The 14765-nt window shown below is 54.4% G+C and overlaps 2 gene segments (V, D, J or C); both read right to left on the bottom strand.

Annotated features, from left to right (window-relative positions):
• Positions 1–257: 257 nt before the first annotated feature.
• On the bottom strand, positions 258–2051 carry LOC114510204. The segment is given in 2 exon segments: positions 258–642; positions 1820–2051. Coding segments are annotated over 2 exon segments (537 nt in total).
• A 5527-nt stretch (positions 2052–7578) lies between these two features.
• LOC114509779 lies at positions 7579–9646 on the bottom strand. The segment is given in 2 exon segments: positions 7579–8052; positions 9514–9646. Coding segments are annotated over 2 exon segments (381 nt in total).
• Between the last annotated feature and the right edge of the window lie 5119 nt (positions 9647–14765).

Below are 14765 nucleotides of genomic sequence, written 5' to 3'. Positions count from 1 at the left end.
TCATGGCTCCCCCCAGTACAGAAGTCACAGCTGGACCCTAGGGAATAGGTGAGTGGGAGACAGAAAAGCAGAATTTCATGGTGGAGCAATCCCTGAGTCTGGGTGAGTAACCCTGTACCCCGGAGATGTCATCAGATGCTGAACACACATAGAGTCACACAATGATAAATGACCAGGGTTTTATTGAGAAAATGGAGAAATAGGGAGGCAGTGAGACAAGCCCAGCCTGAGCAACAGGAGTGGGAGTCCCAGGGGTACAGTGGAGAGGTGGGGAATGGGTGATCTGGCTGAGTAGAGTCCCAGAATGTGGGGTCTCAGTGTCCTAGGAACACTCCGAGGGGACCACTGTCTTCTCCACAGTGCTGCCTTCGTGGGTCACCTGGCAGCTGTACTGGCTGGCAGATTTCCACTTGCTGGCTGACACGCTCAGGTAGCTGCTGGCCGCATACTTGTTGTTGCTCTGCTTGGAGGGCTTGGTGGTCTCCACGCCCTGGGAGACGGGGCTGCCATTTTCCTTCCAGGCCACTGTCACGGCTCCTGGGTAGAAGTCACTGACCAGACACACCAGTGTGGCCTTGTTGTTGCCGAGCTCGTCAGTGGAGGGCGGGAACAGGGTGACCGAGGGTGCGGACTTGGGCTGACCTGTGGGGTGGGAGGGTGGGAGCAGGAGGTCAGGTGTCAAGTTCAGAGGACACTCTGTGTCTGAGTCTCCTTGTCATTTACAGCAGTTTTCTGTGTTCTTAAAGCAAGTCCCCACTCTCCTGAGTAACCCAGAGCTTGTGTGCCTGCCTTCACCTGCCCTGTTATCACTCTTCTGCCCCAGAGATGCCTGACTGTCACCCTCTTGGCTGTGCCTTTTCCTGAGAACAGATATGAGCTCTCTGAGGTCCTCTGGGGCCAGTTTCTGTACATTTGTGATGTGAGACTTGTCTGCTGGGCTCCTGGGGACTTTGTTTGAAGGGGTCCGTTTTTCTCTGAACTCTCTCTCCTGGACCTTCTCTGTCATGATAGCAGCTTGGCTCGTGAAACGGACATCTTTCCGTCTGTCCTCAGTCTCTGTCCCTGCATTTTGTCACACCCCGTACACCCTCAGGAAACTGGTCACACTGCTAGAGCCTTCATGCTGTAGGGCCTGCCCTTCTCTGTGTGAAATTTGTCCTGTGGAGCCCGAGCGGCACCCCTGTCCTCATCCCCTGTCATTGCATGACCTTTCCTCCCCCACCTTCTCCTCCCCACTGTGTTCTTCTGTGGCAGGGCTCTCCCATCCCACCCTGGTGAAGGACACTGCGCAGCAGCTCTGTGCAGGCCCCGTCCACACACGCATAGTTCCTGGCCCGTGATCATAACCCCGCATCCCAGAGGTCCTTCCATTAACTCTAAACCTGTGTGTCTCTAGCCATGGTCTTGAGGGCTCTGGGTCCTATAAAAGGCTGCATCTCATCACACCCTCAATAGTACTTATCTTCTCTTGCCCCTGAGATGGGACCTCCAGTAACCCCTACAAATAAATCTCCTACACAGGGCCACAAAGGGAATGAAGAACAGAGGCCATCAAGAATCCGGCCTGAACCTGGCAGACACAGACAAAAGTCCACAAGTCATGCTGTCTCTTCCTCTGTCTCTGAGGTCAGAGTTGAAGATTTGATAGTGACCAGTGGAGGCAAGTAGGACAGTAAGAAGAGGGACAGGAGGAAGTCAGAGTCCCAGTAGCTGGGATCCTGGATGAAATCTTGGCTATTGCATATGAAAGGAGTAGAATCAAAGGAAAATGTTCCAAACTGCTGGGAGAGCAGGGAAGGACAGGGCATCAGAGACTCACCCAGGACGGTCAGATGGGTCCCTCCGCCGAACACAGCACACTGTGACACAGACTCAGACAAAAACCTCTGTGGGAGGCCCTGCCCCACCCCTGAGCCCCCCACCTGCAGCTGTGATGGAGGAAGCCCAGGCCTGTGCCCCAGTCTGCTGTCCTGTCTGCATGGGGCACACACACTCCCTCCCCCACAAGCAGATGCAGGGTGGATGACACGGGGCATGTGCAGCAACAGTGTTTTTGGAAGCGATTCTCCCAAATGTGTTTGGTGTCCGACACGATGTCCCCCCTAGTTTCTGCTGGGATTTGGGATGAGTTTGGCAGGCATTGGTGTCACTAGGTGTGGGTTTCCATGGCAATAGCAGGTGCATGGCTTATAGTTGCTAAGCACCCCAATTCCTTGGAAGGGGCATGAAGGGAGGGCAGAGTACAATTCCTCCCTCCCTCCCTTCGCCTTCCAGGGAGAGGCAGGTGGCCTGTGTACACAGTCCGTTGGCCCATTCCTATGTCGTAACCACCTAATCAGGGGTCCAGCCTTATCTTCTCTAGTGACAGCCTAGTGTGGGACTGCACTGTGTGAAGTCAGGGTGCTCATGTAGGAAATGGCTGCCTTACATTAGGGTTACATTAGGTTCCCAGTGGTCCCTCAATCTGGTCTCATGTTGAGAAGGGTCTGGTGTTGGGGCCGTGGCTCTCCTTCAGTCAAAGGCGGACATGAGCCACACCTTGACTATGGCCTGAAGTCCCCTCTCTCCCTGAAGGGAATCTGCAGCAGTGGCTCATTTCAGGCCAAGGGTTGGTTGGCCCAAGATGAGGTACGTTATGTTGTGACCCAGAAGTAGGAGCCATAGAGATCCCCTGGGGTCATGTCAGGGCATCCAGAAGCTGCACCCACCACGGACTCCAGCAGACATATGTCCACATTTGCAGCCACACTGTGGTCATTATTGGAGGATCATGGCGCCGTGTTCACACAGCTGACACGTTCACACTGTGTCCCTTGTCACGTCACTCAGCAGCAATTGTTGCCTTGTAGCAGCAGGGCCATCGAGATGAGAGAGAGCTGGGTGGCCCCTTCCCTGGAGGGACCTAAACATGCAGATTCAGGGAAGGGGTCAGACAGATGCTATGGGACCCTGGGATGCCCAACCTTCCCTCCACGTTTTCAGGTGTGATTGGGGCAGAGGTGGTTGTGATGAAGCTCCAAGGAGGCCCCTTCTTCTGCTCTGTTCTGCTTCCAAGGTTCCTTGCCCTTAAGTCCCTGGGTCTGGGCTGCTATGGACGCCCAGCAGCTGTGGTGAGGGCAGCTCCATGTCACTCAAGAGCTGGAGGTCCACACAGGGAGGCCTGGGAGCCTGGCAGCTGTGGGCTGGCAGCATGCTGGGCCCTCACATCTGTGAGCTGAACACATAGGCCTCAGGACCTGGGAGGGAGGGTGTCTCTGACAGCAGGCTGCAGGTGCACCAGGGGCTGAGCCACAGTGAGCAACAACTGAGGGGTGTGGACAGGGGGTCTGAAATCACCCAGTCACCATGGAAATAGGACCTTGCTGTGCTCCCCGACCACACTCACTTTACCCTGAGCCAATCTGCCCCAACCTAACTTCACCCCCTCCTCTGAAAGTGGCCTCTCTCCTGATGTCCTTTCTGCACCCTGGACAGTGTCCTTTCTCAGTGACCCTGTGTTTTCATGTGTCCCACTCGTGCAGGCTGAAATCGTTAGCTCTGTCCATCAGCCAACCCCAAATGAGCTCTCTCCCTGACTGACTTCAGATGTCCACACTCTTCATGGTTATGGTCCCTTAGCTCCTGGCTAGGGTAACCTAGATGTTGAACTCGATCCCCAAAACATCTGAAGATAAACTCCTCACTTGTGTGTTTCAGGCTCACCTATCACCCTCCTCATTGCTCCCTGATTCTTCCTCAGGGCCCCCAGATCCCTGTCATTCAGCCCTTCTCCCTTCCCAGGTGACAAAGCCTGCATCCAGGGATCCTGCCAGACAACAAGTTCCTGCTCAGGGCCTGGCTTCCCATCAGCACACAGAGCTCACCTGCTCCCTGGGGGATTGTGTGGAGGGACAGTGGTAAAGAGGAATCTGTGTCATAGCTACCCCCTCCCTTAATTACTGACCCTTTAACCTAGAGACCCATCCAGACACAGAATGCACATCACAACTCTATGATAGATGATCAGGTCTTTATTATGGAGAAGTAGGAGAGGCGGGGGTAAAACCTGTCCAGTTTCACCCCCATCAGAGCTGCCCGGGGATGGACAGAGTCTGTGGATTACAGAGGAGAGGTGGGGAATGGGCCACTTGGCTGAGCAGGATCCCCGAATATGGGGCCTCGGTGTCTTAGGAACACTCCGAGGGGACCACTGTCTTCTCCACAGTGCTGCCTTCGTGGGTCACCTGGCAGCTGTACTGGCTGGCAGATTTCCACTTGCTGGCTGACACGCTCAGGTAGCTGCTGGCCGCATACTTGTTGTTGCTCTGCTTGGAGGGCTTGGTGGTCTCCACGCCCTGGGAGATGGGGCTGCCATTTTCCTTCCAGGCCACTGTCACGGCTCCTGGGTAGAAGTCACTGACCAGACACACCAGTGTGGCCTTGTTGTTGCTGAGCTCGTCAGTGGAGGGAGGAAACAGGGTGACCGAGGGTGCAGACTTGGGCTGACCTGTGGGGTGGGAAGGGGGAGCAGGAGGTCAGGTGTCACGTTCAGAGGCCAGCCTGGGTCTCAGGGTCCTTGCTATGCACCACAGTTCGCTGTGTTCTTAACACAAATCCCCACTTTCCTGAGAGACCCGGAGCCCGGACTCCTGCCTTCCCTGTCCTTTGGTCCTTCTTCTCCCTGACTGACACCAGCCTGTCACCTTCTTGGTTGTACCTTCTCCTCATAACAGAGAGTGCATTCTGTTTGCTCCCAGAGAAGATGATATGAGCTCTCTGATCTCTTCCTGAGCCAGTCTCTGTAGCCTTCTGTGTTGGTGTTTGTTGAAAGTGGCCCCTTTTTCTCTGAAATCTTTCTCTTTTGAGCCTTCTCTGACATAGCAGGTCTTAGGAAGTCAAAGAGAAGCCTGTCTGTATATCCTCACTCTTCGTCATTGTACAGTCGTCTCAGCCCCTGCACATTCAGCCCATTGCTCATACAGCTAGAGCCTTCCTGAGTTAGAGTCTGCCTTTCTTTTTGTGAAGTATGTCCCGCAGAAGCCGAGGGGGCCACCTTGTCCACATCTCCTTCCCCTGCATGAACCTTGTTCCAGCACCTTCTCCTCTCCACTGTGTCCTCTGTCCTGCAGGGCTCTCCCGTCCCAGTCTGGTCCAGGACACTGTACAGCAGCTGTGTGCAGGCCCCCTCCACCCCTGCATATTTCCTGGTCCTTGGTCAGATCCCAACATCCCTGAGGTCCTTCCCTTCACTCCACACCTGTGTGTCTCTAGCCATGGCCCTGAGGCTTCTACTTCCTTCCACAGTCTACACATCATCACCCCACCAATACTACTTAGCCACTCTCTCCCCAAAGGTGGCACCCCTAGTAAGCCCAAGAAATAAATCTGGAACCCCAGGACTGGAAGGGGAACACAGAATGGAGCCTGTTGTGAATCCAGCCTGACCCAGGCAGACGCACAGAAGAGTTTACAAGTCGCATTGTCCATTCCTCTGTCTGTGGGGTCAGAGCTGAAGGATAGTGACCACTGGAGGCAAGGAAGACATTAAGAAGAAAGACAGAAGCAGCTCAGGGTGCCCATGGATGGGATGCTGGGTGAAAGCTTGGCCACAGGATGTGACAGGACTCAGAAAAGACTGAAAACAGCAGAAAGTTTCCCAGCTGCTGGGAGAAGCAGGGAAGGAGGGGGAAGGAGAGACTCACCCAGGACGGTCAGATGGGTCCCTCCGCCGAACACACCACACTGTGACACAGGCTCATACAAAAACCTCTGTGGGAGGCCCTGCCCCACGCCTGAGCCCCCCACCTGCAGCTGTGATGGAGGCAGCCTGGGCCTCTACCCTGGGCTGCTCTCCGCTCTGTAATGGACCCAGAAGCCCCCACCCCTACTACATGCCAAAATATGCAACAGGACCAGTGTCTCTGTGTGCTCATGCTGTGGCTGCCTGGAAAGCCAGAATCCAGAATGTAGGTGCCCTCTGGGATCCCACTTCCAAATCAGCTCAAGCAGGACTGGGGGCGGATTTCTTGGAGCCATTTGGGTCATAAGCGTCAAGTTAATGGCAGTGAGCAGATGTTCTCTTGTCTGAGGGGACTGGAGTGTCCCACTCCTTCAGGAGGTTGGGGCATGACCCTGGAGAACAGTAACTGTAGGAATGTACCTGTGGACCTCAGCCCCACCATGAGGTCTAAGCCTCATCGTCCCTGGCGACATGCGAGTTTGGGACTGCCCCGAGGGATTCTTCAACTTGTATTGCAAGCAGTGCCAGCCCATCCTCCATGAGTAACTCTGGAGATTCTCCTTTCCCTCCACGCTCGGGTTTTAATGAATGAGGGTCTGGTTGTCCTGAGTCCTATGTTCATGTTCAGGGCACTCTGATCAGGGTGGATTCCAGCCCTGGGTTTGGAAAAGCTCAGGGAGAAACCATCATATTGTTGTGTCTACACAGGAGCTATGCATGTTCCCAGGGTTTGTCAGGGTCTCAAGCTACCACCTGCAGGGGCTCTAGCAGAGAATTTCCGTCATTGAGACCACACTGGCATGGACGCTAGAGGAAAACTGTAGTGTACTCGCACAACCGATACACACAGAATGTGTCATTTGTCATTTTATATGTGAATTGTCCCCTTGGTAGGGCTGAAGGGAACCTCATTCTCATTTTGTGAAGAGGGAAATAAAAGAAGAATCTTCACTTTCTGTTTTTCACTAGAGAACACACACTCTGTTGTGAAGGAAGAGCCGCTGAAGGGCCCCTGGTGATGAGACAAAGTGGGTGTGGGGTCCTGAGATCCACAGAAGTGCTGTGTCCCCAGGGCAGCAGCGGGGTTGGGGGTGGTGGTGGAGAGGAACAGCTGACCCTGCTGTATCCCAGAGTGCACAGGCCCCCTGCCCTGAGGACTTCTGAACCACCCTCCCACAACTCTTGACTTTCAGATAACACGCTCTCCCTGGGATAAGACCTGGTGCTCCCTCTTTGTTCAGGAAGGTGTCCTTCTTCATCTCGTGTGCTGCCCTCATGATGGCAGAGGCCACCTGCACCCTTGGGAACCAGCTGTGTGTTTGCTGTCAAAATGTTTAGTGTCTATCTGATCTATGGTCCAGTGAGGAAGTTTGAGACACATCCTTAAGGGACACATTGTTCCAGATTACTGTGGCTGTGTGGTGACATACCAATGACACAACTTCTCCGTGTAATGGTTCAGCCCAGTGGGTTTGTTGTGGAAACAGGGAAGTTAAACAGCTGTTCCTGTAGAACAAGGCTTGGGTCAAGGGTCTTCTCGTCCCAAATTCCTACCATTGACCTCCCTGGAGCCTCCTCATTTCTCACTGACCCTAAACAGTGGTCAGAAGCCTCTTACTCAGCCCTTGTCTCTTCCCAGGTGGCAAGGACCAGTTCCCTATGGTCAGGCCTGCAGGACAAGTTCATCTTCTGGGTCATACTTGCTTCAGTACTGGGATCAGAGCTGGTTCCTGGGGAATAGGTGGGTGGGAGGCCAGGGAAAGAAAATTCATGCTGATGCGACCCCTGAGTCTGGAGGAGTAACCCTTCATCCCGAGATGTCATCAGAGGCTACACACACACAGAGGCACACAGTGATAAATGTCCAGGGTTTTATTGAGAAAATGGAGAAAAGGGGAGTTTTTGAGACCAGCCCAGTCTGAGGAGACAGGGGCAGGAGTCCCAGGGATACAGTGGAGAGCTAGGGATTGGATGATGTGGCTGAGCAGAGTCCCAGAAAATGGGGGCTCAGTGTTAGGAACACTCCGAGGGGACCACTGTCTTCTCCACAGTGCTGCCTTCGTGGGTCACCTGGCAGCTGTACTGGCTGGCAGATTTCCACTTGCTGGCTGACATGCTCAGGTAGCTGCTGGCCGCATACTTGTTGTTGCTCTGCTTGGAGGGCTTGGTGGTCTCCACGCCCTGGGAGACGGGGCTGCCATTTTCCTTCCAGGCCACTGTCACGGCTCCCGGGTAGAAGTCACTGACCAGACACACCAGTGTGGCCTTGTTGTTGCCGAGCTCGTCAGTGGAGGGCGGGAACAGGGTGACCGAGGGTGCGGACTTGGGCTGACCTGTGGGGTTGGGGGAGGGCAGGAGGTCAGAGGCTCAGGATCCATCCTAGGAGTTCCTGACCGCAGTCTAGATTTGAGTAGCACACACCCATTTTCAGGGGATGGACCACAGTTTCATCTTGAGTCCCCTTCATCTGGTCAGTGATGGGAGGTGAGAATTCCTGTGGGGAAAATCTCAGTACCTGACTCTTGGCAGTGCTGGTACCCTTTTGCCCATCATTGGTCCTCAGGTCCACTGTCCTTATTTCCCACCATCCCACCCTCTGCTCCCCTGGTCCGGTCTCCTTTACCTGGAGAGCTCATCTTTCCTTAGAGAACGGGGTCATCTACCCCTGTCATAGCCAGCTCCTAGCGGATTCCTGTGCCCAGTGTCTTCAGAAGGGGGCCTGTGTCTGTCCTGGGTTCAGAGTCTCCTCCATTTGAGGGATGGCATATCTTGCTCACAGTCCCCGGACCCCATAGCTGCAACCCCTGCTCCACTGCCCACGGAGAACCCTTCAGGGCCACAGAAGTGGGGAGTGAGGGGTGTTACCACTGGGGCCTCACTTTTAGGCGGTTCCCTGGGTTTCCATGGAACATGGCTGTTGAGTTCTTAGCCTGAGTCTGGGACTGTTCTGAGCGGGACTTCCTGTCCTGTAAGCTTTACTGGGGGAACCTGACTGTCTTAGAACATCTGTCTGCTAGGCCAGCTCTGCCCTTGTCACCTCTCCCAGGAGGTGTTCCCAGCGTGTGTTCTGGGCACTTGTTCTAGGCTTTCTCTCCCAGTGGAAATAGGGGCTGGGCAGTCAGTCACTGGGGCCTGTCTGATGGTCTTGCACCTATTCTGTCTGGAGCTCCCACCACCCATTCTGTCAGGGGGTCCTGCCACTTGTTCTGTCTGTGGGTTCGGCCTATCTGGGGGAGGAATAAAGTTCCAGCACCCCGAGGCTGTCTCATGGGAGATCTCCCTTCCACTCTGTCTGCCCTGTGTCTATTCCTCCTCCTCCTCTCTAGGTCTCAGCGAGGAGCTTCTCTTATAGCCCCTCACTAACTGCCACTTACATAGGACAGACAGAACTCGAGGGTGATATACAGGTACCATTCAATGGACCCCTGCCTTGTGCCCACATCCCACAACCCTGGATGACCATGGAGAGGCTCCTTCTCTCATGGCCCTTCAGCCCCTTAATTCTCCTAAGACCTCGGGCTTCGAGATCTGAGGGACCAGCCTCCTGGACGTTAGGAGGCAATGTCCCCTTGAGACAGATCTCGGGGCCACAGTGAAAAGTGGCAGAAAACATCTTGTCCCCACCAGGTGCCTCAGAAGTTAAGAATTAGGGGGCTAAGACAGGTAGCCAAAGGTGGAAGTTCCAGAATGCCAGAGTGATTCCAGCCCCATCTCAACCCCATAGATGAAAAGAGGAGAAAAAGCAACCCCAGTTTCACTCTGGACCCCAAGCAGATGGAGAAGGGGAGACTCACCCAGGACGGTCAGATGGGTCCCTCCGCCGAACACATAACACAGTGACACAGCCTCGAACATAAACCTCCTGTCACCCCCTCCAGCCCCTGCCCAGGCCCAGCTGCAGCTGCACGGGAGGCCCAAAGTCCAGCCTCCTTGTCACGCATGCTGATCGGGCAGATGGGGGCAGGGGGGCCGTGAGATGGGTGGCCCTGAGGATGGAATTTCCATTCTCAGGAGCAGTGGGACTCCATGAGTTCTAGGCTATCATGACGTGGCATGGCAGAGAATGTGCTAGTGCTGAGTCAGGATTTCCACCTGTTTCCATCTTTGGGAAGGAGCCGTGTTCTGGTCCAGCCCCTGGCACACTGTCACTGTGGAATTGGCATGCGGGACTGGTTATACACAGCGGTGATGGAGCTGGGAGCCCTGTGGCGAGCCTGGAATTGTGGGGAGGGTCCCGGATGCCATCACATCCCCAGCACATGAGGTCAAGTTGGGTCAGGGGTGGGAATGGGAAGTGCGTGTGTGGGAGTCTCACATTCACCCCCAGCACCCAGACCAGTCTGTGGAGACCCACTTTGTGGTGTCCCTGCCCTCAGCTGAGCCAGCCTCTTTGGGACAGTCACTGAGCCCCTCCTGAGCAGTGTGGGCAGCTTCAATCTGTGTGAATCCATGGGCTGAATTAGAGGTGGAAAGGCCCCTTCAGGACCCTCCAGGTCAGGTAGGGGGTCACCTCTGCCAGCACAGTGTTTTCTGTGAGCACTCAGAGTGTGAGTTTCTGAGCCTCCTCACACCCCCGAGTGACAGATGTCCAAGTTCACCAAAGTCACTAGCACAGGGTGCACCAGCAGCCTTCCAAAGACATTGCGGCCCTGGGCTGAATGTGCATGTTGTGAGAGGAAACCCGACACCCAGGGGCTCAGCCTTCATTCTTGTCTTGTAAGTCATCTGCAGGGCTCACTCAAGGAGCACACAGGCTTGGCGTCCTTCTCTGACAGCATCAGGGCCACCGAACGCTCTCCCTTCCTTCCCATGCCAACCCTCTGCTGAAGGCCAGACTCCATCCCAGAAACTTCCTCAGGTTTCCCGTCTCACTCTCAACCTGGACCAGAGTGTCCCTGCCCTTTGTCTGGTCGCTGATTGTCTCTGGAGCCGGGACTGCAGTGAGCTGCCTTTCTTTGTTCACATGCACCTGACTGTTCATGGGGTCCCGACTGAACACCTTCTCCCTGGACTTCTCCCTGGCTTCTCAGAGCGATGCCCTCTAAGGGCATCTTTGTAAATGGACATGCATCTCAATGAACATTATGTGTGTAAGTGTATGTGTATGTGCACCTACACGTGTGTGAGTTACTGTACTGATGTTACCCAAAGGAGGTGAACTGATTCCTGAAGAGCCAATGGCCCATTCTTAGAATTTGACTCTTGTTTTTGACAGAGGTGCAGGCAGGTCACTGAGAACACTGGACATTAGACCTTGTGGTGGGATGAGAGGGGGCTGTCCTGGAAAGGGATGGAGAGGGCAGGTCTGTCCTGTCTCCGAGGGGCCTCGCATAGAGCAGGGACCCTGGTGACACCTGTGAGAGGTGAGGGTCACCACAGAGAGTGTGAGAGTGAGCAACCAGGTCCCAAAGACTGAGGGTCCTGTGGTGAGAGCGTCAGTGAGGGACTGGTAACTGAAGCACAGCTCACGTCCTCACTGGGAGAGCAGGAGTAGTGGTGGTGGGGTCTATAAGCAAGAAGGGAGTTCCTAGCCTGTGAGGATGAGAAGCTTCCAGATGGGGTGGCGGGCCATGCAAGGCTTGTGCATGAGAAGAATGAGGATGCCCTCGAAAGGCACTCAAGCACGACTGTGCTGTCCATGGGGACCAAGCCTTGGGATTGGACATGGTCAACAGGAGAAAAGCAGTAGTAGGGAAGTTGTGAAGGGGGGGCTCTACTAGCTCATACTGCCCTTTCCTCCTTTCTGGAGTTTTCTACAGCCCTTTAGGTCAGGAGTGAAATGGCCACTTAAGGAAACATGGAGGCTATTTTCCTGGACATGTTCCACAGGGCCAAGGGGTTGTGTCCAATTTGCTTTTGGTGGAGCTCTGGACGAAAATGAGTCAAGCAAAGATGAGCAGAGAACATGATATCTGATTGACAAGGAAGATATTTTATTGAGAGATGCTTTTGTTCAGGAAGAAGATGGATGGGGGTTCGGTAGAGAGATTCCTCCAGGGTCAGGTGGTTCCAACCCAGGGAGTTGCAAAGTGAGGGTCCTAGGAACACTCCGAGGGGACCACTGTCTTCTCCACGGTGCTGCCTTCGTGGGTCACCTGGCAGCTGTACTGGCTGGCAGATTTCCACTTGCTGGCTGACACGCTCAGGTAGCTGCTGGCCGCATACTTGTTGTTGCTCTGCTTGGAGGGCTTGGTGGTCTCCACGCCCTGGGAGACGGGGCTGCCATTTTCCTTCCAGGCCACTGTCACAGCTCCCGGGTAGAAGTCACTGACCAGACACACCAGTGTGGCCTTGTTGTTGCTGAGCTCGTCAGTGGAGGGCGGGAACAGGGTGACCGAGGGTGCGGACTTGGGCTGACCTGTGGGACAGGAGAGGGTCAAGAGGTCAGATGTCTAGAGGCCACTGCGGGTCCGAGGGACCTTGTCAGGGGCAAAAGTTTGTCCTATTTCTAAAGCAACTCCCCGTTTTCCTGAGAAACCAGGAGACTGGACACCTGCCATCATCTGTCTTTTGGTTCTTCTTCTGTCCCTGAGACAACTGACAGTCACGTTCTTGGCTGTGTCTTTGCCTGATATTTGGACAGGGTTTCTTCTTCTGTTTGTCCCCAGGGAAGATAATATGGGCTGTCTGAGTCCCTCTGGGGACAGTCTCTGTACATTTCTGACCTGAACCTTCTGTGTCTGGACTTAGGGTCATTGTTCAGAGGGTCACTTTTTCCTCTGAAATCTCTCTCTCCTGGACCTTCTCTGACATGGCAGGTCTTAGGCAGTCAAAGAGAAGAAGTCTTTCTGTCTGTCTTCAGGTCTCTGTCCTTGTACGTTTGTCACAGCCCCTGCACACTTAGCCCACCGTTCATGTAGCCAGAGTCTCATGGTATAGAGCGTGCCCTTCCTTGGGTGAAGTTTGTCCTGTAGAGACTGAGGCGCACCTTGTCCTCATCCCCTGTCATTGCATGACCCTTCCTCCAGCACCTTCCACTCCCCTCTGTGTTCTCTCTCCTACAGGGCTCTCCCATCCCAGTCTGGTCAAGGACCCTGCACGGCAGCTGTGTGCCGGCCCCATCCATTCCTGCACAGTTTCTTAGGATGTGATCAGAAGTCTCATCCCTGAGGATGCTCCCTTAGCTTTTGACCTGTGGAACTCTATCCTTGTCCTTGAGGGTAGAAGGGTCCTTCTAAGAGTCTATGTGGTCACCCCTTGAGGACTACTTGTCCTGGCCTCCCCTAGAAAGAGAACCCCTGGAAACCTCTCCAAAAAATCTGTTACACCAGGGCCCACAAGGGAACTCAGGATACAGGCACCAGGAATGTATCCTGACCTTGCGAGGCACAGAGAGGAGTCTATGAGTCAATGTGTCCATTCCTCTGTCTCAGGGGTCAGAGCTGAAGGTTTGATAGCAAGGAGACAAGCAGTAGAGTAAGAAGGGGGACAGGAGGAGCTCAGGGTCCCAAGATTTGAGATCCTGAATGAAACCTTGGCTATAGGCGGGAACTAAACCAAGGAAAGGAGCAGAAACAGCAGAAAGTGGCACAAAAGTGTGGGAGAGTGGGGAAGGAGGGGGAAGGAGAGACTCACCTAGGACGGTCAGATGCGTCCCTGCGCCGAACACCCAACACTGTGACACAGGCTCATACAAAAACCTCTGTGGGAGGCTCTGCCCCACCCCTGAGCCCCCCACCTGCAGCTGTGATGGAGGAAGGCTGGGCCTGTGCCCCAGGCTGCTGCCTGCTCTGCTTGGGGCCCAGAAGCCCCCACCCCAACTACAAGCTGCAACAAATAACAAGACTGATCACTCTATGTGCTGAAGAGTAGACTGCCTGGAATGCCAGGTTCTGGAATGTAGCTGTTCTCTGGGATCTCTTGTCTCCCCGACCCTCATGGGGACTGGAGACGGATTTCTTAGAGGCATTTTTGTCAGTAAGGAGTCAAGTTCCATGTGAATGAGCAGAAGGTCTCTTCTTCCAGGGCTTTGGAGTGTCTTACACCCCCACCAGGAAGGAGCATGACCCTGGAGAGCAGTAGCCAAGTGAATGCATGTACAGACCCCAGCCGCATCCTGAGCTCTCTGCCTCATCTTGCCAGGGGACATGCGAGTTTGGGATTGCCCCAAGGGAATGCTCAGTTTGTACTGCAAGCAATGCCAACCTTTCCTCCCCAGGAACTTGGGAGTCACTCCTTTCTCCATAATCAGGTTCTATGGGATGAGGCTGTAGTGGTCCTGAATGCTACATTCATGTGCAGGGCACCCTAGCAGGGTGGATTCCAGCCCTGGGTTCGGTAAAGCACAGGGAGCAATGACCATGTTGTCATGCATATGCAGGAATCATGGATGTTGCCAGGTCCTGTCAGGGTCCCCAGGAGCCCCCTGCAGGGTCTCTCTAGCAGAGAAGTTCCGTCATTGCGACCACATTGCCATGGACACTAGAGGAAAATTGCCTCGTGTTGGGACAGCAGAAATAGACACATCTGTGGTTTGCCATTGTTTTTGTAAGTTAATTGTCTCCTTAGTAGGGCTGAAGGGAACCTTATCCTCATTTTGTGAAGTGGGAAATAAAAGGAGAATCTCCACTGTCTCTCTTTCACTAGAGAACACACCGTCTGGGGTGAAGGAAGAGCAGCTGAAGGTCCCCAGGGGTTGAGACAAAGTGAGTGTGGGACCCTGAGCTCAAGGGCTGTGCCCTGTCACTGAAGGGATGGCCCCTGCTGTGTCCAAGAATGCAAAGGCCCCCTGCTCTCAGGTTTTCTGACTGGCCCTCCCTCTGCTCATGATACCAGGGACACACTGTCTTTGCCACAGGGCATGGTGCTCCTTCTGTGCCCAGAATGGTTCCCTTCCTCATCTCGTGTCTTCCCCTCCTGGTGGCGGTCACCTGCTCCCTCTGGGAACCAGCTGTGTGTTTGCTGCAGGAGCGGTCACTGTGTCACTGAGCTATGGTCCAGTGAGGGAGTTGGAGACAGGTCCTCAGGGGACACATTGCTCCAGATTTCTGTGGCTCTGTGGTGGCAGGCCAATGAGAAAACCCTCACATTTTAGTGGTTCAACCCA

Source organism: Phyllostomus discolor, chromosome 13, assembly GCF_004126475.2.
Source record: "Phyllostomus discolor isolate MPI-MPIP mPhyDis1 chromosome 13, mPhyDis1.pri.v3, whole genome shotgun sequence".
Lineage (NCBI taxonomy): Eukaryota > Metazoa > Chordata > Mammalia > Chiroptera > Phyllostomidae > Phyllostomus > Phyllostomus discolor.
The sequence above is the reverse complement of the archived record's forward strand: the minus strand, read 5'-3'. Positions and strand labels throughout refer to the sequence as shown.